Here is a 26,400-nt window from a genome sequence, read left to right as displayed (position 1 = left end):
GTTAAATACTGTACAATTTATGAAAAATATAATTTTGAGAATTAGAAGCACTAAAGGGAGGTACCTACTTCAAATAGGTTAAATATGAAAATCCTACTTTTTAGGAAATTTAACCAGATGGGGAATTTCTAGTATGTCTAAGTGAATGCTAAAAATTTTATTACTAAAGTTAGAGACCTTACTATTTTAGTTCAAGTCTTTTTCTACAGTTTTAAATAAGCCTTAAAAATATTTTCCTGTACATTTATAACTCGTGCTACACAGCATGACTGGGAAAAAGGACTACTCTAGAATGTGAACTGCCTTAGACTTGGTATGTGTTTCTTTTATCTTTATATCCCTAGTTCTTGGTATAATGCCTGGCAGCTCAAAGTTAAAATGCTTAAGTAACATTTATTGCTTTGAACTGAACTGGGGGCAAATACACATTTTTATCTTTGGTCTAGTTTTTGCTCCACTTCAAGTTCTATATTTGAGGTACCTGAGCTGCTTGCTCCTGGTTTTAGCCTTTATCCTCAAATTGAGTATGGTATGCATACATTTTTTACATCAGGCTTCTAAAGGATTCTCAGAATTTGTTACTGGGCTGTGAATCTTCTCTTATGTGGCCTGGTTCTTATTTCTTGGGTAACAGTTAATATCAGTGTGCAAAAATAGTGCATTTTCAATGCAGGATAAGTATGTTCATATGAATAAGAATAGAATAAAGGCCTTATATTTCCATGTTTTAAATAACAGATACATAGCATCTTAAATTATGGCATAATTAACAGTTTTTAGACATTCAACATAATACACCGTATTACAATGCAACATGGTAGGTTTCCATTTTAGGAACAAAAATAAATTTCACATAAAAAAGATTTATTATTTTAATTCACATAAAATGCATTTAGAATAAATCAATTTTAGCATCAGTATAGAAACAAACACAGAGAAGCTTTAAGAGGAGTAAGTCTCCATTATGTCCAAGACACACTTATAAAATGTTTTTACAATTATTGATCATCACCTCGTTGTCTTAAATTTCTAGATTTTCCATTTTCAATTCTTCTCTTTTTGAAAACTGGGGCCACACCATCTGCTGCAACTCCAAGAGAAGTAACTGTTTTTTCTTTAAATACCACTTTGGGTTCCCCAATATCACCTTCTGAAGTTGACACATAGTCATTTTCAGGGCTTGGAAGTTCCAAATCTACCTCTTCACTGGAACAGAAAACAAAAATAAAACCATTCTTTGACTGAATTAAGACAAATGTTTGCCACCAAAGTCCCTAAATCTCCTAATGATGACTAATGGTGAAAAGTTAGAAGGTGGTCATTTTGTAATAGTAAACTTTTAAAATACTGATATTACAAATTTATTTAAGAGATTGAACTCTTATCAAGTTGGATACATGCAGGAAAAGTCTCACTTATTCGTCTTTTATTTCTATTGCAGAAAGGATACATCATCTTAGAAAATGTCTGTGCTTATTATATAAGATACATAGTACCAGTAGATAAATAAGGGAGAGGTATTTATGGAAGCTGATTTTCCCATGGATTGACAAGGACTTTGAAAGCTTATATAGAAGATGAAAATCAAGGAATCTCAATATCCTAGTATAGAAGACTTAGTGTGGTTGTTTGCCTAGCACCCCTTTTTTAAAAACCTAGTTCTTCAACCATCTACATGGTTTGTTTTAATCAGTTGACTGGTCCTGCCTACAAGTACAGTATACTACAGAACATAACATCTTTTCAAATAATTGGAACAGGGAAGCATCTCCACAAAATCAGAATCATTTCCAAATTCCACATGCAAAAACTATAAAGGTTATATTAAGACATAGTACAGTATAAGTGGGGAAAAAAAAAGGGGAGGTGCTGAGGCTGTGGCTCAGTGGTGGAGTGCTTGCCTAGCATGTGTGATGCACTGGGTTCGATCCACAGCAACACATAAATAAAATAAAAGTATCATGTCTATCTACAACTAAAAATATTTTTTAAAAAAGCATGCAGAAACATTATATTAAACTGTTCCAAAAACAATGAAATCAAGGACTGTTTATTCAAAGTTTCTGGGATATATGGGCAGAATTACATTTAGAGACAATTGCTTTAACTTTTCATTAGGAAACAAGAGCAGACTCTCTTTTACCTCCTGTCAATATTCTAAGTGTTATCTGAAGAAAGTAAGAGTGAAAATGGGAAACCTAAGAAAAGTCAGAGCAAGAAAACAATAAAAATAAAACTGGAAATGAAGAAATAAAAAAAAAAATGGAAATGTAATAATTAAATTTAAGAGCTGGTTTACTGAGGATTAACAAGAAATTCTTTGGCAATCTTATTTAAAAAGAAGAAAACAAAAATGTTTAAAACTTAAAAATTAGAACACACAGAAAGCTAAAATAGTATAATAATTGCTACACTGAATGTCTACTACGTGCCATATACTGCACTAGGCACTTGGAGTAGAAACATATATTTTGACTCTTCTAATGTTTCCTTCCACCAATTCCTCAAAGACTGATGAGGGGATGCACTGACAAATATACGAAAAAAAAATTTCAACCTCGTCAGTAAATTAAAGAAAAGTAAAATAAGGTGTGTTTTGCCAAATTAGAAATTATTTAAAATTCAATGGAATAGGGGTTTTAGAAACTGCTAATGGAGTATCTGTATACTCTTTCTGGAAAATAACTGGGTTCTGGGTATTAAGATTTTAAAATGTTCATAGCATGTGGCGTATGCCCATAATTTCAGTGACTCCAGAGGCTGAGGTAGGACTGCAAATTTGAGGCCAGCCAAGGTAATTTAGACCATGTCTCAAAATAAAAAATGAAGAGAGTAGAGATGTAGTTCAGGGGTAGAATAACCCTAGGTTCAATCCCAGTTCCACACAGATTTAAAAATGTCACTTTTACACAAATATTCCACTTCTAGATATAGTCAGAAATGTATACAGAGAAAGATATCCATATAATAATAAGTTCATTATAAAAATAAAAAAATGGGTCAGGCATGGTGTCACGTGCCTGTAATCCCAGCAGCTGGGGAGGCCGAGGCAAGAGGATTGCAAGTCCAAAGTCAGCCTCAGCAATTTGGTGAAGCCTTAAGTAACTTAGCAAGACCCTGCGTCAAAATAAAAAATAAAGACAGCTGGGGTTGTGGCTCAATAGTTAAGCACCTCTGGGTTCAAACCCTGGCACAAAGAAAAAAAAAAAAAAAAAGGATAAATAAATGCCCAACAAAAAGAATGGCTAACTAAAATCAATGTACATCTGAAAGTTGAAATAGTGTTTATAAAACTTTAATGTAACAGGAAAATATTAATAATGTAAAATGAGAAAAATACTTCAAAATGTTAGTATTATCTCTGGGTAACTGAACAATAAATTAATTTTATATACTTTGTTTTCAAAAATTTTCTACACTATTCAGCAGGTATGGTGGTAAAGCCCTATAATTCCAGTGACTTGGGAGACTGAGGTAGGAGGATCACAAGTTCAAGGCCAGCCTCAGGAATTTAGTGAGATCCTGGAAAACTTAGTGAGAACCTGTCTCAAAATAAAAAGTAGACAGGGCTAGGGATGTAGCCCAGTGGTAAAGCACCCTTGGGTTAAATCCCCATTACAAAAAACAAAAACAAAAAACAAAAAACAAACAAAAAAAACTGCAGCAAATATGCATTTTTTAATTGGGGTGGGAAGCCCTACTAAAACTAGGTTGACCTACTTATGAAGTTGGACAAACACATTATATATTAAACTATCTGACTAGGCTAAGATTTCAAAATACATTAAAAGGACAACAACAACAAAAAACTCAACTTGGAAGTACAGATGTAGGACCATCTTCCTATTTTATTTAATGAATTTTAAAAATATTTTTTAGTTGTCGATGAACCTTCATTTTATTTATTTTTATGTAGTGCTAAGGATTGAACCCAGTGCATCATACATGCTGGGCAAGTGCTCTATTATTGAGCTACAACTCCAGCCCCTTCCTATTTTAAACCAAGTAATAGCTGAAGTAATAGAGCAGTCCATTATTTCTGTAACTTTAATGTATAGAGAATCATTATGCTTATCATGATAACTGAAACTATGAAGCATTCAGCACATATTTCCTAATATTTCATTTAGTAATATAAATACAAATTGAGAGGCTGAGGCAGGAGGATCAAAGTTTGAGACAGGCCTGGGCACCTTAGCAAGACACTGTTTTGAAATAAAAATAAATAAATAAATAAACAAAAAGGGCTTGGGATGTAACTCAATGGTACACTTGGTTTCAATCCTCCAGTACAGGGGGAAAAAAAGAACTGTAAATACAACTTCAACAATTTCATAATAACATTTTCGCAGCAGTCCTAAGCTATATTATATTACATTATGTTATATTATACTTAAGGAATCAATTCTAAGATTAGTATACAATACTTATATAATTCTATTTTATGAAGAAGTATGAACTTTCCATTAAATAACTTTACAATAATTTCACTGTAAAAGTATACAAAGCAGCCATCTTACATTATCATTTGAAACCACTGAGGCTTTAAACCTGAAGGTTCCTTTAAGCATTACAGAAACACTAAATGTGAAATTGGAGTGACATCTTTCTTTCGTGGTATAAATTCTCCTAAGAAACGAATTTGAACGAATAAGCTAATAATGAAAATCTTTATCATGATTTTGTTAAACTGACAATAAACTATCCTGTTTTTTGAATATCTGCTTTATAACTCTGAAATGCAGTAAGCTACTTTCAAGAAAATAATAAAGCAAAACTTTTTTGTCTTTAGATATATCCTATAATATATATAAAGTATCTTGCAAAGCATTTATTGAATATGCACATAATTATTCCTCAAAATAATGGTGTGAGAATGTGCACGTGTACACGTGTGAGTGTATGAATATGGTCAACAGAAATGTCATGTTTTGTAGGAATTAGAATTTTAAAAAGTAACCATTACTTTACATTTTAAAATAAAAACCACTCTAGAAATAAAAGAAATGAGCTATACTTTTGCGGGGGTGGGGTGGGGTGGGGGGGGGTTTGGTGCCAGGGATTGAATCCAGGGTCTTATGCATGTGAGGCATGTGTTCTACCACAGAGTTATACCCCCAGTTCCTGGGCTACAATTTTAGTAAGAACAGTATCCTTGAAATTAATGGCTGTAATACATGGATATACTTGAATATATAATATTTGTATTGCCAGTGGGATTAAAGATTTAGGTACTTACTGAGATTTGACCTCTTGTTTAATTTCTTTCCATTCCCCATATGGGTTTGGCTTTTTAAGTGTTTTGGGTTTTTCTTCATTTGGAGCTGATGAAGTCTGTTTTGGGATACTTTTTTCTTTCTGCATTTCTATGTCAGTTCCTTTATTACTTTTTTTATTTTTTTCCTGAAATGTAAATCAAGAATAACACTTAAAATAAAACTGCTATCACAAAGCCAAAATTTAAATTATTTTAAAAGTCTTGTTATAGATTTACACATAATACATTAATACTCACTTAATAGTTTAATTTGCACATAATACATGGAAGAACTTTAATGCCTGATGTGTTGTTAGCTTTTCATTACTGTGACCAAAATACCTGGGCATGGTGGTGCACACCTGTAATGTCAGCAGCTAGGGAGGCTAAGGCAGGATGATCAAAAGTTCAAAGCCAGCCTCAGCAACTTAGCAAGGCCCTAAGCAATTCAACAAGATGCTGCCTTTAGGTAAAATATATAAAAAAAAGGGCTGGGGATGTGGCTCAGTAGTTAAGTGCCCCTGGGTTCAATTCCAGGTTAAAAAAACAAAAAACAAAAAAAAAAAACTATGACAGCTTGTGGTTTCAGAAGTTCAATCCATGGTCAGCTGGCTCCTAGGCAGAAACACCATGGCAGGAGGGCATATTGGAGGAAAGCTGCCCAGCTCATGCCACTTTGGGTACAGAGACAGAAAGGTGCCAATGACAGATACAGTCCGCATGGCCAGGTCCCCAGTGACTTACTTCCTCTAGTCATATCCTATCTATGTATAGTTTTCACCACAGTAAAACTATTCAAATTATATTATTTTTCTATTTTTTTCATGTTTTTTAATTGATGCATTGTAGTTCTATATAATGGTGAGATTTGTTGTTACATATTCATACATGCACACAGTATAACAATACAATATAATTTGGCTAATATCATTCCCCCTTTCCCTCCTCTTCTCCCTCCCCATGGTTCCTTCCCTCTACTGATCTTCCTTTGATTTTCATGAGATCCCTGCCCTCTCTTTTCCTCTCCAGCTTCCACATGAGAGAATACCGATAACCTTTGGCTTTCTGAGTTGGCTTTGTTTTGCTTAGTATGTTCTCAAGTTCCATTCATTTTCCTGTAAATAATATAACTTCATTCTTCTTTATGGCTAAATAAACCTCCACTGTGTATATATACATCATATTTTCTTTATCCACTCATACACTGAGACACCTAGACCAGTTCCACAGTTTAAGCTCATTCAAACTATTAACCCATTAAATGGATTAATCCACCGATGAGGTTGGAGTCTTTATAATCCAATCATTTCACCTCTGAACACTCCTGCATTGCCCAGCACATCAGTTTTTGAGGGACATTCCAGATCTAAACCATAACATTCAAATAAGGTTTTTCATTATGTCTAACATATTAGTTCTCTTTTTTGCTTTCTTACCAAGCTTACATATCTAACAGTGATCTCCCTTTACATTGTTCTCCTTTTGAATTTGATGTTATGTTATATCATCAAACTCTTCTATCAGACCCTTCTCCAACTATTATCTATTTAGAGAACTCTCAATCTGTTAAGATTTAAATGAAAAACGTCTTCACTCTGAGGATACTACCAAAGCCTTACTAGCCTAGACATCTAGCAGCTACGTATGAATTAGAAAGATATCCTATTAGGGTAGAAGTAGTTCCCACAGATGTCCCTGGACAGGGATGGTGCTTTATGGCATCCCTTCATCAGGGATGCCATAAAACTCTGTGGCCCAGTTTAGCAAGTGGACCATGGACTGATTTTTAATCCTCTTTGGAAAATGTACAATTATGAGTGGCTGGCCTGGGACACTGTTTCTTTTGCAATTCTTTGAAAGGATGCTAACTCATCTCTTCATAAGGTTGGTATTATAGGACTAGGATGCAGTGTCCAGTTTTCTTAGCAATTCTGACTGCTTCCAGGTCATGACTCTTTTAATATATCATTTTTACTGAGGCATAAAAGGTCATAATAGCTGGTGTGGTGGCGGATGCCTGTAATAGCAGCAACATGAGAGGCTCACGCAGGAGGATCCCAAGTTTGAAGCCATCCTGGGCAACTTAGTAAGACCCTGTCTTAAAATTTAGCAAGCAAATAAAAAGGGCTGGGAATGTAGCTTAGTGGTAAAGCACCCTGAGTTTCATCCCTGGTATGCATAAAAGGATGTAATACTTTATACTTTGATTGTTATGCAATAAAGATCTCCTCTGAGGATCATGCCACTTTCTATATTATTCTCTCCATTTTCTTTACATGATCAAATGACTTCTGGTCACTACTCTATATTCACTGATGATTCTGGCAACTATGGCACTAATCTCTCTCTATTCAAACTCCTATTATTAACCAAGGAAACAAAAATCTTCTGGCCTGTTCTGTGAGCCTCAAAACCAATGATTTTGGCCTTCACTGTGCTTCAGTCACCTAGTATTAGTTATTCATCTATTCTGAGACTTAAAGTATTACTGACATGCTAATAATATTCAAATAGTATTTCTAGTCCAGACATACAGACTGGGCTATTTAGAAAGTTCTCTGAATGTTGCAGAGGCCTATTAAACTAAGAAGGTCTCAAATGAGCTTAAGAGACTTGTTCTCCAATTAGGTATTAGTAAATGGTATAACCATTTACCCAGTTATCAAAATACAGTAACCTCATCTTATCTTCAGGGATATATTCCAAAATCCCCAGTGATACCTGAAACCACAGATAGTACTGAACCCTATATACTGTATTTTTCCCTATACATACACTTCTATGATAAAGTTTAATTAATAAGTTAGGTAAAGTAAGAGATTAAAAACAATAAAGTACAAAAATGACAACAGCATACTATAATGAAAGAGATTTCATCATGCCACTCTGAATGCCATACATTTTAAGACTGATGTATTGTATTGTTCTGGTATGTTCCATTTATTATTTTCAGAGTTTGGCTGACTATGCATAAATGAAACCACACAAAGCAAAATCAAGGATTAGGAGAGAGACTAGCAAATATGTCCTAGCTCTATTTCTATCTTCATCCAAAGACTGAAGAAAGTCTATAGAACTTTCTTATAAACTAATAAAGTTTTGTGAAGAGTGAAGAACCTACCTTAAACTTTATTATTAGCTTTTTTTTTCCTGTGGAAACCTCTTCTTCTGCTTCCTTTTCCCCATCAGAATCACTATGTGACTCTGATGATTTGGATTCTTCCACGGTGCCAAGTGACTTTTCATCAACTTTACTGGAAAGCATATCGCCAGTGTGTGGAATGAAATCATCAGGTTTTTCCCATTTGGATTCTGCTCAACACATTTTAGTACTTGTGTTATTCAGTAACCAATTCTACTTGTAAGTCATTCCATTATAATACTTTCTATCATTTACAATTATTAAATTACAACATTGCATCTATTTCACATTACTATTTGATTAAGTTCTAAAATAGTTTCCAAACCTCTTGCTTTTTTATCTTTCAGAAATTGATTTCAAACAAATTGGGATTTACTAGATGTAAATTACATCTACTACAATTCCAATGCAAAGGGAGGTTTAAAAAGTGGGGCTAGGGATATAGCTCAGTGACAGAGCGCTTGCCTTGCATGTATGAGGCACTAGGTTCAATCCTCAGTACCACATAAAAATAAACAAAGACATGCTGTCCATCTACAACTACCAAAAAAAAAAAAAGTGGGTGATTCTTTTATGGTCTCACAATTTATCCAATAACAATTTTGGGAAATATACTGATAAGGATCATACATGAGATTCGTTGAAATTTACTCATCATAAAGATTTCCTGGGATTTTCACAAAATAAAATCATTTTGATATGATTGTGAAGATATAATCTGTCATTTTGATAGTGGGGGGATTTAAATCAACTGAGCTCCACTGCCATCTAGTGGTTCACTGAGCTTTTAGTAAAATGAAAACATTTCTCATTGTTTTGAAAATATTCTCTATTTTTGATTTAATAAGTGATTATTCAATTCACTGTCCAATTTAAGCTGTTTTAAAACTGAAAGCGTGGCTATTAACAATCAATGCTCCAAGTATAAGCTGAAATCATCGAAGGCAAAATAGTATGTATAGTCCTGTAAGTTAATATATGTAGACGATAATAAACATTACTTTTTTTTTCCAAACAAAAAAATGTATTGTTACCAATAGCCATAATTATTTTGATGATGGAAAATTGTTTTTAAACATTTAAAATAGACCCAACTTTAAAGTATGTTTTCATTTTTGAGATAATTATGTTCACAGTTTTTTAAAATTTTATTGATTATTATTTTGATTCATTACTTTATCTGTATTTCATACAAATAACAAGAACTTTCAAGAAATAATTTATTAAGCACTTCCTATGTACCAGGCACTGTTTGGGGAACTTTCCAGGTATCTAACCTTCATGACTCCATGGAGTATATAATATGACCATCTCTTTTTACTGAAGAATGACTATAACGTTCAGCAACTTGCCCACTATCACATCACTGATAAAGGAAGAAGCTGTGCCTTGATCTTAGAATCTAATTCTAAAGCCATATGTCACTGTTTATTTTATCTCTATAAAAAGTCAGTGCTTTACTTGGATAGAAACACTGCTATCATTGGGTAGGCTTGCTTGCTAACTGCTTAAGGGTTAAAAGGGCTATTGCTTATTAAAAGATTTAATGCTATGTAGAAGACTGAATAGTAGGAGTTAAAGAAACAAAAAAACCTAAAGTTACATCAACACGATAGTCATACTGGTAAGTTTAACTGCAGTAGGTCCAAGTGTAATTACTTGAATACTAGTTTTATGAAACTAAATTAGATAATTAATTTGAAAAATTTAGATGATAGTAATTATGCATGTCATAAATATTTATATAATTGAAACATTAGACAAAATGAAAGTATGACAATTTTAGCCACTGCTAAAATAATTTTTTGTGGGTTTTTTTTGGGTATGAGGGATTGAACTAAGGGGCACGCAACCACTGGGCCACATCCCCAGTCCTATTTTGTATTATTTATTTAGAGACAGGGTCTCACTGAATTGTTTGCCAGCTGCTGAGGCTGGCTTTGAACTAATGATCCTCCTGGCTCAGCCTCCCAAGCTGCTGGGATTATAGGAGTGCACCACCACACCCAGCTTGTTTTGTTTTTTAAAAAAGGAAAAAGAAAGTTAAGTGCTGGGGGGAGGTATGCAGGTGTACACTATAGCTCAGTGGTAGAACAAGCATAAAGCCCTGAGTATAATCTCTAGTACCACATACACACACACACACACACACACACAAAGAAAGAAAACTGAACATTGGTGATCTATAAGGTACTTTCCATAAAAACGATTATATTTCTAAAATTATAACAAAATCTAGTAATTTTAGAGTTAAAATGATTCTTTTAAATTTGCAAATACAAATTTGCAATTGAGAATAACAACACACAGCACAATATATTACAAACAGAAATTTTTCACTTTTCCACTGTACTAATGTTTTTAAATTACAAAAAACAATACATGCTTTCTATGGAAATGTTTATTATATACTAAAATCCCAAGTTCAGATGATTCATTATTTTTTAGGTACAATTTAGATAGTTAAGAAAATCAAAGTTAACTCTTACCTCCTGTTTCCGTATTGTAATAATAGGTATAACCATCTTCACTTAAACCTTCTACCCAAATGGCCTTCACTGCTGTCTAATAGTTGGGCAAAAAAAAACAAAACAAAAAACAGAATAAACTGGAGATAATGATGATGATAATCATATATTGCATTACTAAGGTAGATTTAGCCACTCCTTCCTTTCCACCTGCCACCTGGAAATTAGGGGTGGTGATACCCATGATGGCCAGGAAGCCTGACTTCTGGTTAATGATACATCAACTTGAGAGAATGTCTCACCTCTGAAAGTCAGGAATTCCTTCCAGATGAACAAGGACATGTGAATGGTAACCATCTGCAAACAGCTAATAATATTCACCCTGCATGGGGTTCCTGAATAGACAACTGTTTCATCTCCACCCAGCCTTCTAACATAAGGATTACAGGAAGAAAGGAACAAATTTGGGGATGGGGGTGGGAGTAGCAGACTTATTTGGAAGTAAAATTTGCTTAACAAAACTCTGCAAAAACCCCAGAAGCCAATCACTTTTAAAAAGAAAGTAAAAACACTATGAATGTGCTTCAATTACCTTTTTTAAGTTTCCTTGAAATCCTTCAGGTTTCTCCCACTGAGATGCTTAAAGCAAAATATATTGCATTTATAAAATCATTTTGCTTTAAAAAAAAAAAAAAAAAAACTCCAAAGAATTTAATTTGGCAAAAATTTACAAGCTAGTTATGTTGTATAAACACTATAGAAATACAGTTTAAAACATAATTGAAATGTAAAAAAAACCCCGTACATCCCAGCAGTATTATGCAAAAGAATACACGTGAGTGCTATGTAACCAAGAAGAAATAACAAAAGAATACACGTGAGTGCTATGTAACCAAGAAGAAATAACAGAATGAAGGATCAGAAGTTACTGGAATGTTTTACCTCCACCAGATGATTCTCTATTCCTTAATTCCTGTGGAACGTGCACAGGAAATATTAGAACTAGGTAGGGCTTTTTTCAAAGACTTCATGGAATTTAGGCTTGGGTTTGAAAGGGGATGGTTTTTTGTTATCTTAGGGCAAGGGACAAGGGAGAAGATGAACAGTGGCTTGAAAGAGGAACAAGATGAAGTATGTAAGAATTAAAGACAAGTATTATTGAGGGCAAGAGTATATAAAGTAGGAAGGTGAAGAAATGATGCCCTAGAAGGGAGAAAGGAAAGAAGAAGTTTCTAACTAAATCTGACAAAGACTACTCATCCCTAGAGTCTATTTATGGGCATCTTTATTGTTGTACACTATTTATTTCACTTAAGCCTCAATATAAATATTACCTATTATTATTATTATTACCATTTCTAGGTAGTCCCAAACTGATTATGATTCTATTTATAATTACAATAACATTGTCATCTCAAGTTTTTTTTTCTCATTAACTTTCTGATCTCATTTCTAAACCTTCCTGATCACTCTGAACTTTTTTGCTGGCTTTTCTTCTGTTCATTCCTTCAATATATGTACTATTCATCCTCTTTACTTTTTGCTCTGTGGTTTGTAATCTCATATACTCCTAAAGGTTAACCCATTATCTATATCCCCAAACTCAATTTAGCTCCCTAACTCCAGATTCTAATTATCAATTAGCTACTGAAAATTACCACATGAATAATTTACAAGTTCCTTAAACTCAACATATGCAAAACTGAATTCATTGCTGTCCTCCTTAAGCTTATTTCTGTAAATGGTGCCATCATTCTCCCAGTTCTCCATATGACCCCAATTTATTTTTCCAGCGTCATTCCTCTTTAAAGGTGTTTTACTTCTGCCAAATGATTTTCTATGTCTTAAACTTTCAATTTCTTTAAGTTCATATTGTTTGATCTGTTGAAATGCTGTATCCTCTTAATCTAATGACGTCTTTGGATTCATTCAAAATACTTATAGATTATCTGCACTGTGTTAGGCAGGCACTCCATTAGGTGGTAGGAATAAAAATGGTAAGACACCATTCTTGAAGTCCCAAGATTAGTTCAAAAGTAATTCCTGTGATAACCTCTCAGATCCATATAGTCACAATTAATTCATCATTATTTTGAGCTCCCATATCTTCTTTAAATTATACTTCTACTGTTGCATATGAAAATTCCTCCTGGAATCAAAATTTATTCTATCACTAAATTTTGCTTCCAGATAGTAAGACAAAGTATTTTTTTCAGAATTTATGTGAAGTCAAAATCCCAAATATATTTAGTTTTTAAGGAAAATGAAAGCATGTTTTTGATATTCCTACTGAAAAACAGCATTATGTATTTCATATGAAATTGATATCTGACATTAATATGAAGGGGGGAATTTCCCATGTCAATTAAGACAATTACACAAAAAAAGAAATCAGTTTCTGGCTCCCAGACTATTTTAGATAGAAAATCTTAAAATTTCCTTTCAAGGACCTTACAATTTATAAAATGAATAGAAAAGCCTTATTTCTTATAGTTCATACTTTCAGAAAAATTGAGAAAATATAAAGTTATAGTTTAGTTGTAAGGAAATCATTATTAAAACTTTAAGTATGACCCTGAGTCATAATGAGAAAGGTACTTTTTTAAAGGGCACATAATTTTCCAAACCTTTTGGCAAAAATAGGTTATAGACTTTCACTGTTTAAAACGTTCCAATATTAATTAAAAGTCCTATCACAAAAAAAAAAAAAAAAAAACTAATTGGAACTATTCTCTACTAGTTCTATGCTTAAATGACTTACCTCCTGTGATGAGATCATAATAGTAATGATAACCCTCAGAGGTTACACCTTCTACCCATCTACCCTTAGAAGAATCCTTTTTTTTCTTCTTCTTCTTTTCTTTCTGTTGATTTGATGCAGAGGTGGGTGGAATAGTGGGGGTTACTGGTGATATGCTTGGCTCTGAAATTTCTATTAAAAAAAAAAAAAGATGAGAGAAAGATGAAGTTGCCAAAGTTATCTCACTTTTTTTTTCCTGTCACAAAACTTTAATAATGTTATTTTATCAAAAGCCTGAGAAGATTTGGAAAAATAATCACGCAAGAACACAATGAAAAATTAAAATAAAAAAAAGTGGTATGGGAATTTAGTGCAACTTATTATTAAAACTTATTCTAAAACTATGGTTAAAAAAAAATCTAGGACTGGGAATGCAGCTCAGTAAAGTGCTTGTGTAAAATACTTAAGGCCCTGGGTTTGATCGCCAGCACTGGGGAACGTTAGGGGATCAGGCGGTCAAAATGATGCAGAAACAGGCAAACATGACTGAAACAGAATGATCCAGATACGGAGCAAATTCCTAGTATATTTTATTAGAAGGAAAAAGATCATTTAATAAAAAGACGTTAGAATAACTGGTTAATTATTAACCAACAACAATAAAAAAGAAAACATTAAAAGCTATTTCCCACTCCTTTACAAGAATAAAAATATCAGATCAAAAATACTTACTAAAAGAAAACAAAATTTAAAAATATCCGTGTTGGAGATGGTGTTGCATACCTGTAATCCCAGTGACTTGGAAGGATGGGACAGGAGGATCATAAGTTCAAGGCCAGCCTCAGCAACTTAGTGAGGCCCTAAGTAATTTAGTGAAACCTCATTTTAAAATAAAAAATAAAAAGGTTTGGGAATGTGGCTCAGTGATAAAATATCTCTGGGTTCAACTCCCAGTACCAAAACAAAACAAAAACAGTACAAAAAGTAAAATAATGTTAAATTCAACCATGTAAAAATTAAGATCTTCTGTATGACAAATATAAAAACAAAAAAACAAACACATGCTTTTTTCAAGAAAGACAAATGAAAAAATACAACGAGTTAATGCCTTACAAAGATTCCTTACAAATCAAACATTCTAACAGAAAAATGGACAAAAGTACAAAATAAGTCAGGTGCAGAGGTGCATGCCTATAATTAATCCCAGTGACTCAAGAGGATAAGGCCAGAGGATTGTGAGTTCAAAGTCAGCCTCAGCAAAAGCAAGGCACTAAGCAACTCAGTGAGCTCCTGTTTCTAAACAAAAAATACAAAAAAAAAAAAAAGGGCTGAGGATGTGGCTCAGTGGTTGAGTGTCCCCTATGTTCAATCCCCAATATCCAAATAAAAACATAAAAAATAAAAAAGCACAAAAGCAAGTCAGAGAATAACATTTACCTTCACTAAAACTCAAAGAAACTCTAGTAAACATAATTTATTTTGTAGGAGATGAGTAAGTATTGAAAAGAATGATCAAATCCAGTATTAGTTGGATCTATCAGGTATTTACATGGATGTGAAAAAATACGCAGTTTTTTATGCCTTTACTTTTCCCCAAAAGATTGGACAATATTTCCAACACTAGGTAATAAATGTTTTATTTTTAGTGAAAGTGTAAATCAGCCCAACATTTCTGGAGATGGCTTGATTGGCTACAATACAGATGATATATTCACACTTTGATATTACAGTCTCATTTTGAGAAAATGTCTCACTTTGAGAAATTGAACCCTCAGAGAAAAAGAAATATGCAAAGATGCATGCATAATGATGCACACTGCAGCATTTTTTGTAAAAATGAAAAACTGTAAGCAATCTAAATGTTAATCATGAAGCAATTAAATAAATTGTGATATACTGTATAGACAGCTACTTTTTACTAAACATTATTATGGATGGTTACTGTAATAAGAAATTTGTACAATAGTGTTACTTAATTTTAGTAAAAATCCAAAGTCACATAACTACCGAGAGGTGATTGACTCTAAAGTCTGTACTCCTAACCATTCTGTAGGCACTAAAAATGATTTACAACTATAATTGCCTTCTAGAAGTAAAGTCAGTTAATTTGTCCAAAAAAGACTATTTCACCATATATTCAACCATATATACAATATGATTCATAGTTTTGACCATATGGATAAAATGAACTGTAGTTATATTGCAAGGCTTATTTTTTAATTAACAGTGTCTTTTAGTTGAACAATGAGAATACCTAAAAAACTCATGGTTATCTATGAAAGGAACCACTCAACTAGAACACAGCTAGGACCAGATAAACACAAAGGTAGAATAGTTGATGGTTGATGTGAATGAAAGCACTAAAAGGTGAAGCAAAAAAGCAAAAGAGAAGTGCATAAGCCAAGTCCTACTATTTAAATAGGGTTATGATGCATATTAAAAGCACTGAGAGTATACCCTGGGTATATAACCTCTTTACAGAAACAATAAGAGCTCTCAGCATGACCTCTGATGTTACCTTTAAAACATGCAGGCTGTTTTTTACCTGACTCTAAGCCAAGCCTTTTCAAATCCTCTTGGTATGCTTTCAGGGCAGCTGCCTCCATTGCAGCAAACTCCTTTGATGCCTTTTCTTCTTCTTTTGCCTTATCCAGGCTTTTCTGTTTAATCTATGTGAGACATATATAATAGTTAAAGTGAGATAAAGAATTGACATTTGCACAGAAAAATTAGCAGAGAACCAGTTCAAATTACCTCACTGATCCTCTTTGCCACATTTTCCTTATGATTTTTTCCCCTTTCATGAAATTCAACACTCTGGAAAATTAAAAATAAAGAGAAAATATAAAGGTAAATTATATGAGCAGCATAAAATTCACAATAAAGCAATATGGTAGATGTGAGAATGGAACATGAGAACATTAAAATTAATGACTGGCAGAAAAGATAAAAACTGATTAATTTTCAAGCATATCAGCCCTTTCGGTAAATGTGCTAGGAAACTGAACCTAGAAATCCTTTGGTTCTCAAGATAAAACAGAATGATCATATTAATGCGAGAAACGTACCAGGTACCAGTGATGATTAATCTTATAAATATGATTATAAAGAAGACTCAAACAAGACATGAAGTCAAAGGATAAAAAACAAAAAAACTTTTTTTTTTTAAGACCTTTGTTTTATTTATTTATTTTTATATGGTGCTGAGGACTGAACCCAGTGCTTCACACCTGCTATGTGAGTGATCTACCACTGAGTTACAACCCCAGTCACACCCAAATTTTGTTTTAAGAAACACCTTCAAGCATCAGATGTCAAAACTGTCAAGGCTCCAGAATTTTGTTATTCAATTTTTACGGTAAATAAGAGACATAAAGAACAATGCTCCTTAAAGTCTTAGTCCTCAAAATTTTAAGAACAGACATTTAAAATGATAAAAAACACACACTTTTATATGATATGATAATGGTGTCAAATGTATGACTTCTATTAAGGACAACTTGGCAATTTGCTTCATAATTATAAATACGTTTCTCCTTTGATCCAGAAATTCCATTTCTGGGAATATATGCCATAGATATGGCTGCACACATACACAATGATTTTTTTTTTGCGGGGGGTGGGGGGCGTCATGGGGATTGAATCCAGGAGCACTCTACCACTGAGCTACATACTCACTTCTTTCCATTTTTTATTTTAAGATAGAGTCTCTCTAAATTGCTGAGGCTGGCCTAGAACTTATAATCCTCCTGCCTTAGCCTCCTGAGTTGCTGGAATTACAGTCATTTACCACTGTGCCCAGTTCAAAATGATCTTATTATATACAAGGTTATTTATTGCAGTACTGTAAGTAAATGAACCGTGCTACAATCCCATCGGCTGCTATAATAGAAAACAAAGTCTCTAAGAGCCTACATGGAGACCTCCAGAACATATTGTTTAATTTTTTAAAGTATGGTCCAAAATACTATGTATATGAAGTTACCTTTAAGGACTTCTATCTATAATACTAGTATTTTTTTTTTTTTTTTTTTTTTTGTGGTGCTGGGGATCGAATCCAGGGCCTCGGTGCTTGCAAGGCAAGCACTCTTACCAACTGAGCTATCTCCCCAGCCCCAAGGACCTCTATCTATATACATATGGAAACAATGGAAGAATAGACAAGAAAGTGAAAAAAATGTTAAACTATGTGCAGGAAGAAAGTCCTGGTAAGCTCCGGAAAATCAAGTTCTATCAAATCTTATGCATTAACTGAGCTATTCTAAAATACTATTGTGGATTCTTCTTTGAAGTGTGACTTTGAAAAATAATCATCTTTACTTCTTATACTGGGTTTCCTAAAGTTATTAGTACCACACAAAAAATAATATTGAAGGACCATTAAAACTAAATTAGTTTTGTTTCTAATTAAAGGCTAAATCAGTGTGTATCAGCAATTCAAGATGAAGATGAAAACAGATTGTACTGGAAGGGATTATTTACACTACCTAACTCATAATATTCATTTTACTGTCTCTTTAAAGGAAAAAAAAAAACTTTCATTGGCATTTATTTGTAAGAAGAGCCTAACTCCAAAAAAGTTAAGAACTTTGGCAAAGTATTCAAATACACCTTGTGGGAAAACAACAATAACAAAAAACCCAACCAACCAAAAATACTAATACCTTGTAGACAAATGTAAATGTGTACTAATGGGATACAGCATTGTTAAAGATGGGACTACTGGGAGTGGGGAAGGAAAAAAAAATAACAGAATGAATCAAACAACATTGCCCTATGTAAATTTATGATTTTTAATTAAAAAAAAAAAGATGGGACTACTATTCTTTTGTGTGTCCAACTCCATCAATTAGAATACATTTGAATGTATATTTGATACTCTAATTTTTATGTAGTTTGTACATAGTACTGTGATATGCAGGAAGGGGGAAAATTGGTGGTGTATTTTTTGTCTTAAAAGTTGGGGCACAGTGGCACATGCCTGTGAGTGGCTCTGGAGGCTGAGGAAGGAGTTCAAAGCCAGACTTAGCAACTTTTCGAGGACCTAGATAACTTAGCCAGAACCTGTCTCAAAAAAAAAAAAAAAAAAAAAGTTGGATCTTGACTATAATTTTAATAGTTATTATTTTTACATTTTATGATATAATAATAATGATCTCTCAAATTTGAAACTCTGCATCAAATATATTTAATTACACATAGAGAAGGAAACATACAATATTCTTTTTATAGTTTAATGGCTTTCTACATTCACTTTGTATACATTATAAACACCACCATTACAATGTAGGTGTTTCATAAACATGGATAATGTTTAATTATCCGGCCACTCACTGTTCATTTCCTGAAAGGCCACAAAATAATTTGACTTCATCACCCACTTTAGTAGATAAAAGGAAAAAGGCTCACAGCTTTCATAAGTAGAAAACTAGGACAACAGAAATCTTTTGATGTTTGGAACAACCAAGAGTAATGTAAAAGAAATGCCTTGTATACCCTGAACTTTGATCAAAAAGCAGGACTTCACATGAATATTATTCACATGAATATTATTAGAATTAGTGGAATCATCATACAGGCCTATTGTCTGCTATCCAACACTTGCAGTAATCACAGAATTTCTTTGGTTGTGACTTCCAGTAGTCGGCCCTGAAAAAGGGAAAACAAGTGTGAGCTTATCCAAAAATTAAAAAGGTAAAAATTTGCTTTTTTTAACCTCTTTTTGGAGTTTGAAAGATAAGCCTCAGTTACTGAACCTTTTGTTAACAAAGCTCCCTATATGTGGCTGAGGCAATCAATTGAGATTCTGTTGCCATACAGAAGTCAGCATAGGACCACTTTGAATAAAATAATTTAAAAATTTTCATCTTTTGTTACTATCATCAGTGTGAGGAAATAGGGAACATCAAGAAAAAAAAAATTATTCGTTTCGTTCCTTCCCAATTTTGGGGGAGGATGCTGTATGGAGGGCCTACAAGAACTCAAGTATGCCTTAAATCAATCATGTCCATCCAAACAAGAAGTACAACAGTATTCTGGGGGAAAGATGTGGTTCCTTGGAGAGTATCAGTTAATATAATTTGTTCTTGAGCTTTGGGACGACAAGAGTTGGAAAAGCAACGGGATTTCACAGAACGCGATCAAAAGAAAGCCATTATGCTGTCCGGGACTGACCTCTTCTAGTGGGCGAGGACTGCAGCGGTGGCCGCAGCCCAATACCAAAGGTTCAGAATACCCCAGGGTTCGAGCGCTAAGAAACCAAAAAGGGCGACCGCGACACCCCCCACCCCACCCCAGACGACGTAGCAAGAAGGAGCCCAGAGGCGCATCCCCCTCGGCAGTGCAACCTGCCACTTCGACTGGCCGCAGGCTCCCAGCTTAGACTCAGTGAAGGGGCACCCAGGGAGCTCCTAAGGGTAGCACTTGTACCCCGTCCAGAAAACCGGTCCTGCAGGTCTGGTGCTGGTCCCGAGCGAGTTAAGAGCGCGTCCGTCACGCCCCCGCAGAAGGGCGGGAGCGGGTGGCGGCAGCGGAGGGACCCGGAGGGAAAGAACTGTCCAGAGAAACAACACCTCGTTGTTCAGAGCCTGAGACCCGACTCACATGACTGCGCCTGCCGCTCCGCGCGTCGCCCGGGGTGCGACTCACACTCACACACTCTCCAAGCGGAGAGAGTCGGTCCGGCCAGCAACGAGGCCCACACGAACCTCACTTTCAGTTCTGACACCTCCCTCTTTCCCTGAGACCAGCGTTCCACAGTTCCCAACTACGGGTGCCCGGGAGACTCAAACCGCGTTTGAAATCTCCTCCTCCTCCCCTCCCCCTATAGGGGCGGTACTCTAAAATCCTGAGAGGTGGGGTCGGTATAAAGGAGTTGAGGTCACGGAGAAGGGGCGAAAGCGCGACGGGACTTGAGCTGAAAGACAAACTTCAAGCCCGTCGCAGACCCGCCTGCTCCTTATCCTCTCCTGGGATCCAGAACTTCCACTCTCCTTCTAGGCTCGCTGGCTCGTGGCCAAGGAGCTCGCACGCCGCCTCCGCCCTGAACGCAAACAGCTGTTCCCAGAGACGTCGCCGCCCTCAACTTTGCCAACTAGTCCTCACGCACTTTGACCAACGGAGCAACCCGGACCTGTGGGCTGGGGGCCGTTGGCGGAGTTTAAAAAGAAAGGTGAAACGTTGATTCTGGGACCCCGCGAGTCTCCGGCTTCGACTCAGAACTTTCCTGTGGCGCGGCTCGGCCCCGCCCCTCCCCCGCTCGGGCCGCGCGCTCTGGCCCGGCTCGTTCCCGCGCGTGGGCAGCGGCTCCGGCTAGAGTAGAGGCGGCAGCAGCGCTTACGCTTGTCAGGTGGGTCCCGCCGGTGCCTTTAGCAGCACTTCCCATATGGTCTAGCGGTTAGGATTCCTGGTTTTCACCCAGGCGGCCCGGGTTCGACTCCCGGTATGGGAATAGTGTAATTTTTTTTTTTTTGGAAGGCGGGTTTGGGGGATGTTTTATTTCCAGTTGTTCAGCTTGACACCCGTCCCCTGCGCGTATCAGTTTGTAGAATACAAGCATTGATGTAATTGTTAGTGGCGTCCAGAGCTGGGGTGCTCCTTTGAGAGCCTCTAGTGGTGTGCAGTGCGGGTTGGAGGAACGCGAGCGCCCCGAGTCCCACTCTGGGTCCCTCTGGCTCGCTGTGTCCGTCGGTCAGGGAGTTTCACTTTCTCCGGAGCTGCTTCCCCGCCCCTTCTGCCCCAGCCCGTAGTTTTCCAGACGCTGGGGAGTTGGTGATTAACTCTGGCTTCGCGTTATCGCCTCCCCATAACCCCCTCGCGTCCACGCCCTGCTTGGTCGCCCTCTCCCGACCCTCCGGAGAGACGCGGGACGGGTTTGTCTCTGCTTTGGGCGTCCGACTGTGTGCCAGGCGTTTAGGGGACCCCCCTGCAGAACGCCCGGAGCCTCCGGCAGCGGCCCAAGGGGCGCGCTTTCCCGTCGGCGCAGCTGCCGGTCACCCCCACCCGCCGCGTGTGCCTGCGGGCCGGCGCGCGAGGTCAGCACACTTGACACTCCCCGGGCTGGTCGCCGTCAGTTAGTACCCAGCCTGTGGAGAGAGCCTTTGGGAAGAGGCCCCCCTTCCTTAAAACACAATGAGCTGCGCAGAAGGAAAATACCACTGTGATGAGATGTTTTTTAAAGAAGAAAATTGACTTTCCAAAGGACCAATGTTTTAAGTGCCACTGATTAAAAAATCCTGGGGGGAGGTGGAGCTTGGATGAGAGAAAATTGGCTGGAGACTGGGGAGGGGATGTTATAACAAAGTTTCACTGTATTTTTAAATATAGAAGCCCTGTGTTTATTACGAGGAAGGGGCAGCTGTGTCAGCAGCATGTGAGCTGTAAATGAAACAAAAGCGTTATCTTAAATGCAAGTTGAAATTAGAAAATAAGGGCAGCTATAGTGTTTAGTCTGTTGGGTCTCCGGGAACAAATAAGGAAAAAATGACTCTTGTGAATATGTTGTCATAGCCATGGCTAAGAGGGTGTTGTTATATGTGTGTTCCAAACTTTCACAGCTTTAACTAACTGCATAGTAAATTTGAAAAATAATCTGTTAATATGATCTGCACGATTAAGGATTAATTAGCTTTTCATTGTAAATAAAAAGATAAAGAAAAAACTGCCACAACTATAAATTTTAAATCATCTTCATTAATTCAAATATTTGTTTACTACATGCCAAGTGTCCTCAGATGCTTTGAAGTTACTGATGTTCAGGTGCTTTATATTAGTAGGTAGATGATAGAATACTGATGAAATCATATTTTGTCCTATGATTAACTGTGAACTTATGGAAATCTTTCACCTTGTCTGAACTCTAGCTTTACAGTCATAAATTCTTGAGACTATACCTTACAAACTTCAGAGAGTGTTGCAAGAATAATTCTTGTATAGGTAATGAAAGTGGAAAAGTTTCATTTAAATAGGGAATGATATTATTAAGAACCAGTTACTAAAGAGTTAGGTCCAAATTTAGAAGGAAGGAAATTTACTTCTGTTTTAATTGTCTCCACAGAGGGCTTAATTTTTGAAATGACTTGGTATTTTTTGAATCCAATGGTACAAAAATGCATTGTTTTAAATTTGAATACCCCTAATTGTAAGTAGTCAGACTGTATTTGGGGCGAGCTAAGGGGAATGGTTGATGGCAAACCTGTCCAAGACACAAATTTTTTTACTGTATTTGTGTATCAGATAGAATATGATAAAGCAACATGTGAGTTGTAGAAATTGCTACTGGAACAGAGAGATGAAGAATCAGTTATACTCAGGTAAGAGAACTAGAGAAGAGACTAGGAGGGGAGAGTGTTCTGGACCTTGAAGAACTGGTTGGATTTCTCCTGATGGGGAATGTGAATCATAAACCTGAGATGGAGGGAGACAAGTTCCAGGAGGCTAGCAAGTAGTCTGGTTTGGCAGGAGCAGAGTGCCTGGAGGGAGAACCATGGGAAATCAAGCCTGGACAGTAGAAAGGAATTTTAACTTGATAAATTTTGATTAAGTAATAGGTTCTTTTTATCAGAGTGACCTTTTATGTCATTAGAGTTTTGAAAACTTTTTTTTTTTTTTTTTTTTTTTGTCTCTTTAAAAATCCTGAACATAGCTGTAATACGTAGGGAAAAAAATCTTACTTAAAAAGACTCAAACTAGAACCAGGTGACGTGTATCTTGGCATGTTGACACAGAAGACTCAGGGGTTCAAAATCAACCTGGGCAACATAATCAAACCCCATCTCAAAAGAAAAGAAAAAAGGCCAGGCATGATGGTACACACCTGTACACCTGTAATTTTAGTGTGCCAGGAGGTTGAGGTAAAGGATCAAAAGTTTTAGGCCAGCTTTAGCAATTTAGTGAGACCCCCTGTGTCAGAATACAAAAATAATAATAATAAAAAAAGGGCTGGGAATGTTGCTCAATGTGAGCACCCCTGGTTTAAATCCCCAGTACTGGGGTGAAGGGAGGTTTCAAACAGTATAAATATGTAGACTATTTTGTAACCATAGGTTTAAAGTTGAAATTTTAGTAGAATGGAAAAAAACCAACCAGTTAATTATAATTCAATTTATAAGAATGAAGTCTAGATTTAAATTATGAGACTAATCTGAAGCTATATTCTTATTGATTTGCTTTATTGAAATATCATGATTTTCTAAGATAACTGCAAATTATTATCAGTAAGGCATACTTCTTAAATTGGTTAAGACTAGGAGATAAATTTGTGAGGATTTATGCATATGGTTGTACTTTTTTACTAAAACACCGTTGGCAGCCATATTTTAGTTGTTTTCTCTTGGCCTCTAAATACTTATACTAAATAAATGGTGCAGATGTACCCCAGAAGTCTCTTTAATATTCGCTGATGTGTGGGTAATCAGAAGATATATCAAAGTTCAGTAAATGTTTGCAGAAATGAGTACTCATATTTAAACAAATACAAGAGATTAGGAAAGGATTATGGCATTTTAAGCAAAATATAAAGACTTCATCCTAGTCTGTGAGACCTAGGGCTATCTGCCCTCTGCTTACCTTCCCAACTTCATTTGTACATTTTGCCTTTTCATTTTTACTTCTTAAACATGCCAAACTTATTCTTGGTTTTATTATTTGCCATTCTTCTGCCTATAATATACCCCTTCCAGTTCTTCACATCTCAGGTCAGCATTACCTTTGCAGAGAGGTCTTTTGTGATCATTCTAGCCTCCCTCTTTTTGGTTACTTTCTGGTTAACTTACCCTGTTTTTACTTCATTTTGATAATAATCACCAATTTATTTATTTGATTCTGTTTCTTATTTTGTTCTATCAGAATATTAGTTCCATAAGGGTTAGGATATTGTGTAGTGGGATTGTTCTTGATCTGTAAAATTCAAACAATAGTAAACAAATTGGAAACCCTGTGGAAATTGGAAATGTAGGATGGTGCAGTCCTGTTGGAAGTTCCGTAGTTCCTTGAACTATTAAACAGAGTAATATCCAGCATTTCCTAAGTGTATACCCAGGAGAAATGAAAGCATATGCCTACACCAAAACTTGTACACAAATGTTTATGCAGCACTATTCATAAGCAAAAAGTGGAAACAATCAAAAAGTCCCACTGATGAATGAATGAATAAATGGTAATGTGTTCATACAATGGAATTTTGGCAACAAAAAGATGAAGTACTGGTGCATACCATACATAGAGGAATTTCAAGAAGCAAAGCATAAAAGACAACATTTTATATGATTCCACTTGTAAAAGGTTAAAAACAGTTACCTGCAGAGAAAGAAGATAAACTAGTGATTACCTTGACACAGAAAGGGGGGTTGGTAGGGTGCCTGCTAATGTAGTACACATGATGATTAAAATGTACTAAAATTAGACTTTAGTGATGTTTGCACAACTCTGTAAATATGCCAAAAAACATTGAATTGTGAACTTTATGGTATGTCAACATTCAGCAAAACTGTTAATAACGGATTGAAGCAACGAAAAGCATATAGGACTTAAAAAAAAAAATTCAGCGCTAGGAATTTGAACCCAGGGCTTCAAGCATGCTAGGAAAATACTCTACCATTCCCCAGTTTTCCTAATTTCATTTTGAGACAGGGTCTTGCTAAATTGTCCAGCCTGGCCTCAAACTTGTGATCCTCTTGCCTCAGCCTCTTGAGTTGCTGAGATTACAGGTGTGTGCCACTGTGTCCTATTGCATATAGAATATCTCTAGATTTTAAATTTATCATTCAAATATTACATATTTTAAAATGATAATAGGGTAATTTAACAAAATTCTAGCTCCTAGGTAATTTCAGGAATGTAGCAGGTATTCAGAAATAACTGATGAAAGAGGTTAGGTGAGTATACACATAATTATGTTACAATGCATAGTGTGCATAGTGTGACAAATGCTCAGAGAGAACTAAACCAAGGATCACAGCGTTTAAAGGTCTCCAAAATTCACCTTTGTGTTTGTATTAGGGAATAGGAAAGGCTTCCTGTAGGAGGCAGCTTTGAGATGAACTTTGAAGGCTAATTAGGTTTTTGTTTATATAGATGGGGGAGGGTTTTAGAGGAAGCAAACCAAAGCAGAGATGCATTAACAGTTGTTAGCTAATTCTGGCCTAGTGGAGTCTATAGGTGGGATAGGAATGGGAAATAGGTCTAGGGTTGATAGGGAACAGTGTTAGTGCTCTGGCAGATCTCTTGTCTCTCCTAACACTCCCAATCCTTGTTGTTTCCAGTGGCTCATACTTTGAAGGAACCTCACCCCTTACCTGCCTATGGCTGGAAATGCCTGGGGCCTTTTACCTGCTTCTCTTAATAGACTGCCTTGTCAGGAACCCGTAACTTTGAAGCAGATGACTTGTTTCCCTCTGTATCACCAGATTTGGAACAGTGAATGGCACCTGGTAAACATTTAGAAAATATTTGATTGGCTGAATAAATAAAAACCAAGAGTTGCAAGGTCTCTTCAAAGCAGTTTATTTTACAGATCCCCTTAGCCCTTGACAAGGAGATTTTGGAAGGTCCTTGAATTTTAGGCTAAGGAGTTTTACTTAGCTTGGAAGAGGGATATGAAATTAATTCATTTAGTAGTATTATGTTAGATGAACTGGAATTTGGAAGGGTTAGACCTGGGTCCTTTCCCACCTTCATTCCTATTTCTCCTCCTACTCTGCTTATATTAGGACCTGACCAAGTTAGGCAATCTTCTGCCAGTAGTAATCTTCCAACAACTCTGTTTGTTTCTAGTCTCCGTAAATAGGGTGATGAT

At 36.0% G+C, this 26,400-nt stretch overlaps 2 protein-coding genes across 8 annotated transcripts in view; one reads left to right on the top strand and one right to left on the bottom strand.

Annotated features, from left to right (window-relative positions):
• WBP4 (WW domain binding protein 4) overlaps positions 1–20,368 on the bottom strand; it is an 87,052-nt gene extending 66,684 nt beyond the window's left edge. For 2 of the 6 annotated variants that reach the window (XM_079136532.1, XM_079136531.1), the window contains exons 1-10: positions 20,211–20,366; positions 19,184–19,256; positions 16,362–16,424; positions 16,153–16,276; positions 13,629–13,799; positions 11,460–11,506; positions 10,889–10,964; positions 8,379–8,569; positions 5,240–5,403; positions 1,013–1,206 (exon numbers count right to left, since the gene is read on the bottom strand). In XM_079136532.1, coding sequence (XP_078992658.1) covers positions 1,013–1,206; positions 5,240–5,403; positions 8,379–8,569; positions 10,889–10,964; positions 11,460–11,506; positions 13,629–13,799; positions 16,153–16,276; positions 16,362–16,424; positions 19,184–19,256; positions 20,211–20,212 — 1,105 coding nt within the window. In that variant the 5' untranslated portion in view covers positions 20,213–20,366. Of the gene's footprint in view, positions 1–704; positions 1,207–5,239; positions 5,404–8,378; positions 8,570–10,888; positions 10,965–11,459; positions 11,507–13,628; positions 13,800–16,152; positions 16,277–16,361; positions 16,425–19,103; positions 19,257–20,210 lie in introns of those variants that run through there. The other 4 variants (XM_079136529.1, XM_079136534.1, XM_079136533.1 and 1 more) reach the window with 4 other exon arrangements.
• Positions 20,369–20,508: 140 nt separating this feature from the next.
• ELF1 (E74 like ETS transcription factor 1) overlaps positions 20,509–26,400 on the top strand; it is a 104,006-nt gene continuing 98,114 nt past the window's right edge. Inside the window, exon 1 of one of the 2 annotated variants that reach the window (XM_079136528.1) lies at positions 20,509–20,955. The gene's annotated coding sequence lies outside the window, so the exon portion shown is untranslated. The remainder of the gene's footprint in view (positions 20,956–26,400) is intronic. The other variant, XM_079136524.1, reaches the window with a different exon arrangement.

The sequence above is a fragment of the Sciurus vulgaris genome, assembly GCF_902686455.1.
Source record: "Sciurus vulgaris genome assembly, chromosome: 4".
Lineage (NCBI taxonomy): Eukaryota > Metazoa > Chordata > Mammalia > Rodentia > Sciuridae > Sciurus > Sciurus vulgaris.
This window is presented reverse-complemented; position numbering and strand designations above follow the sequence as displayed.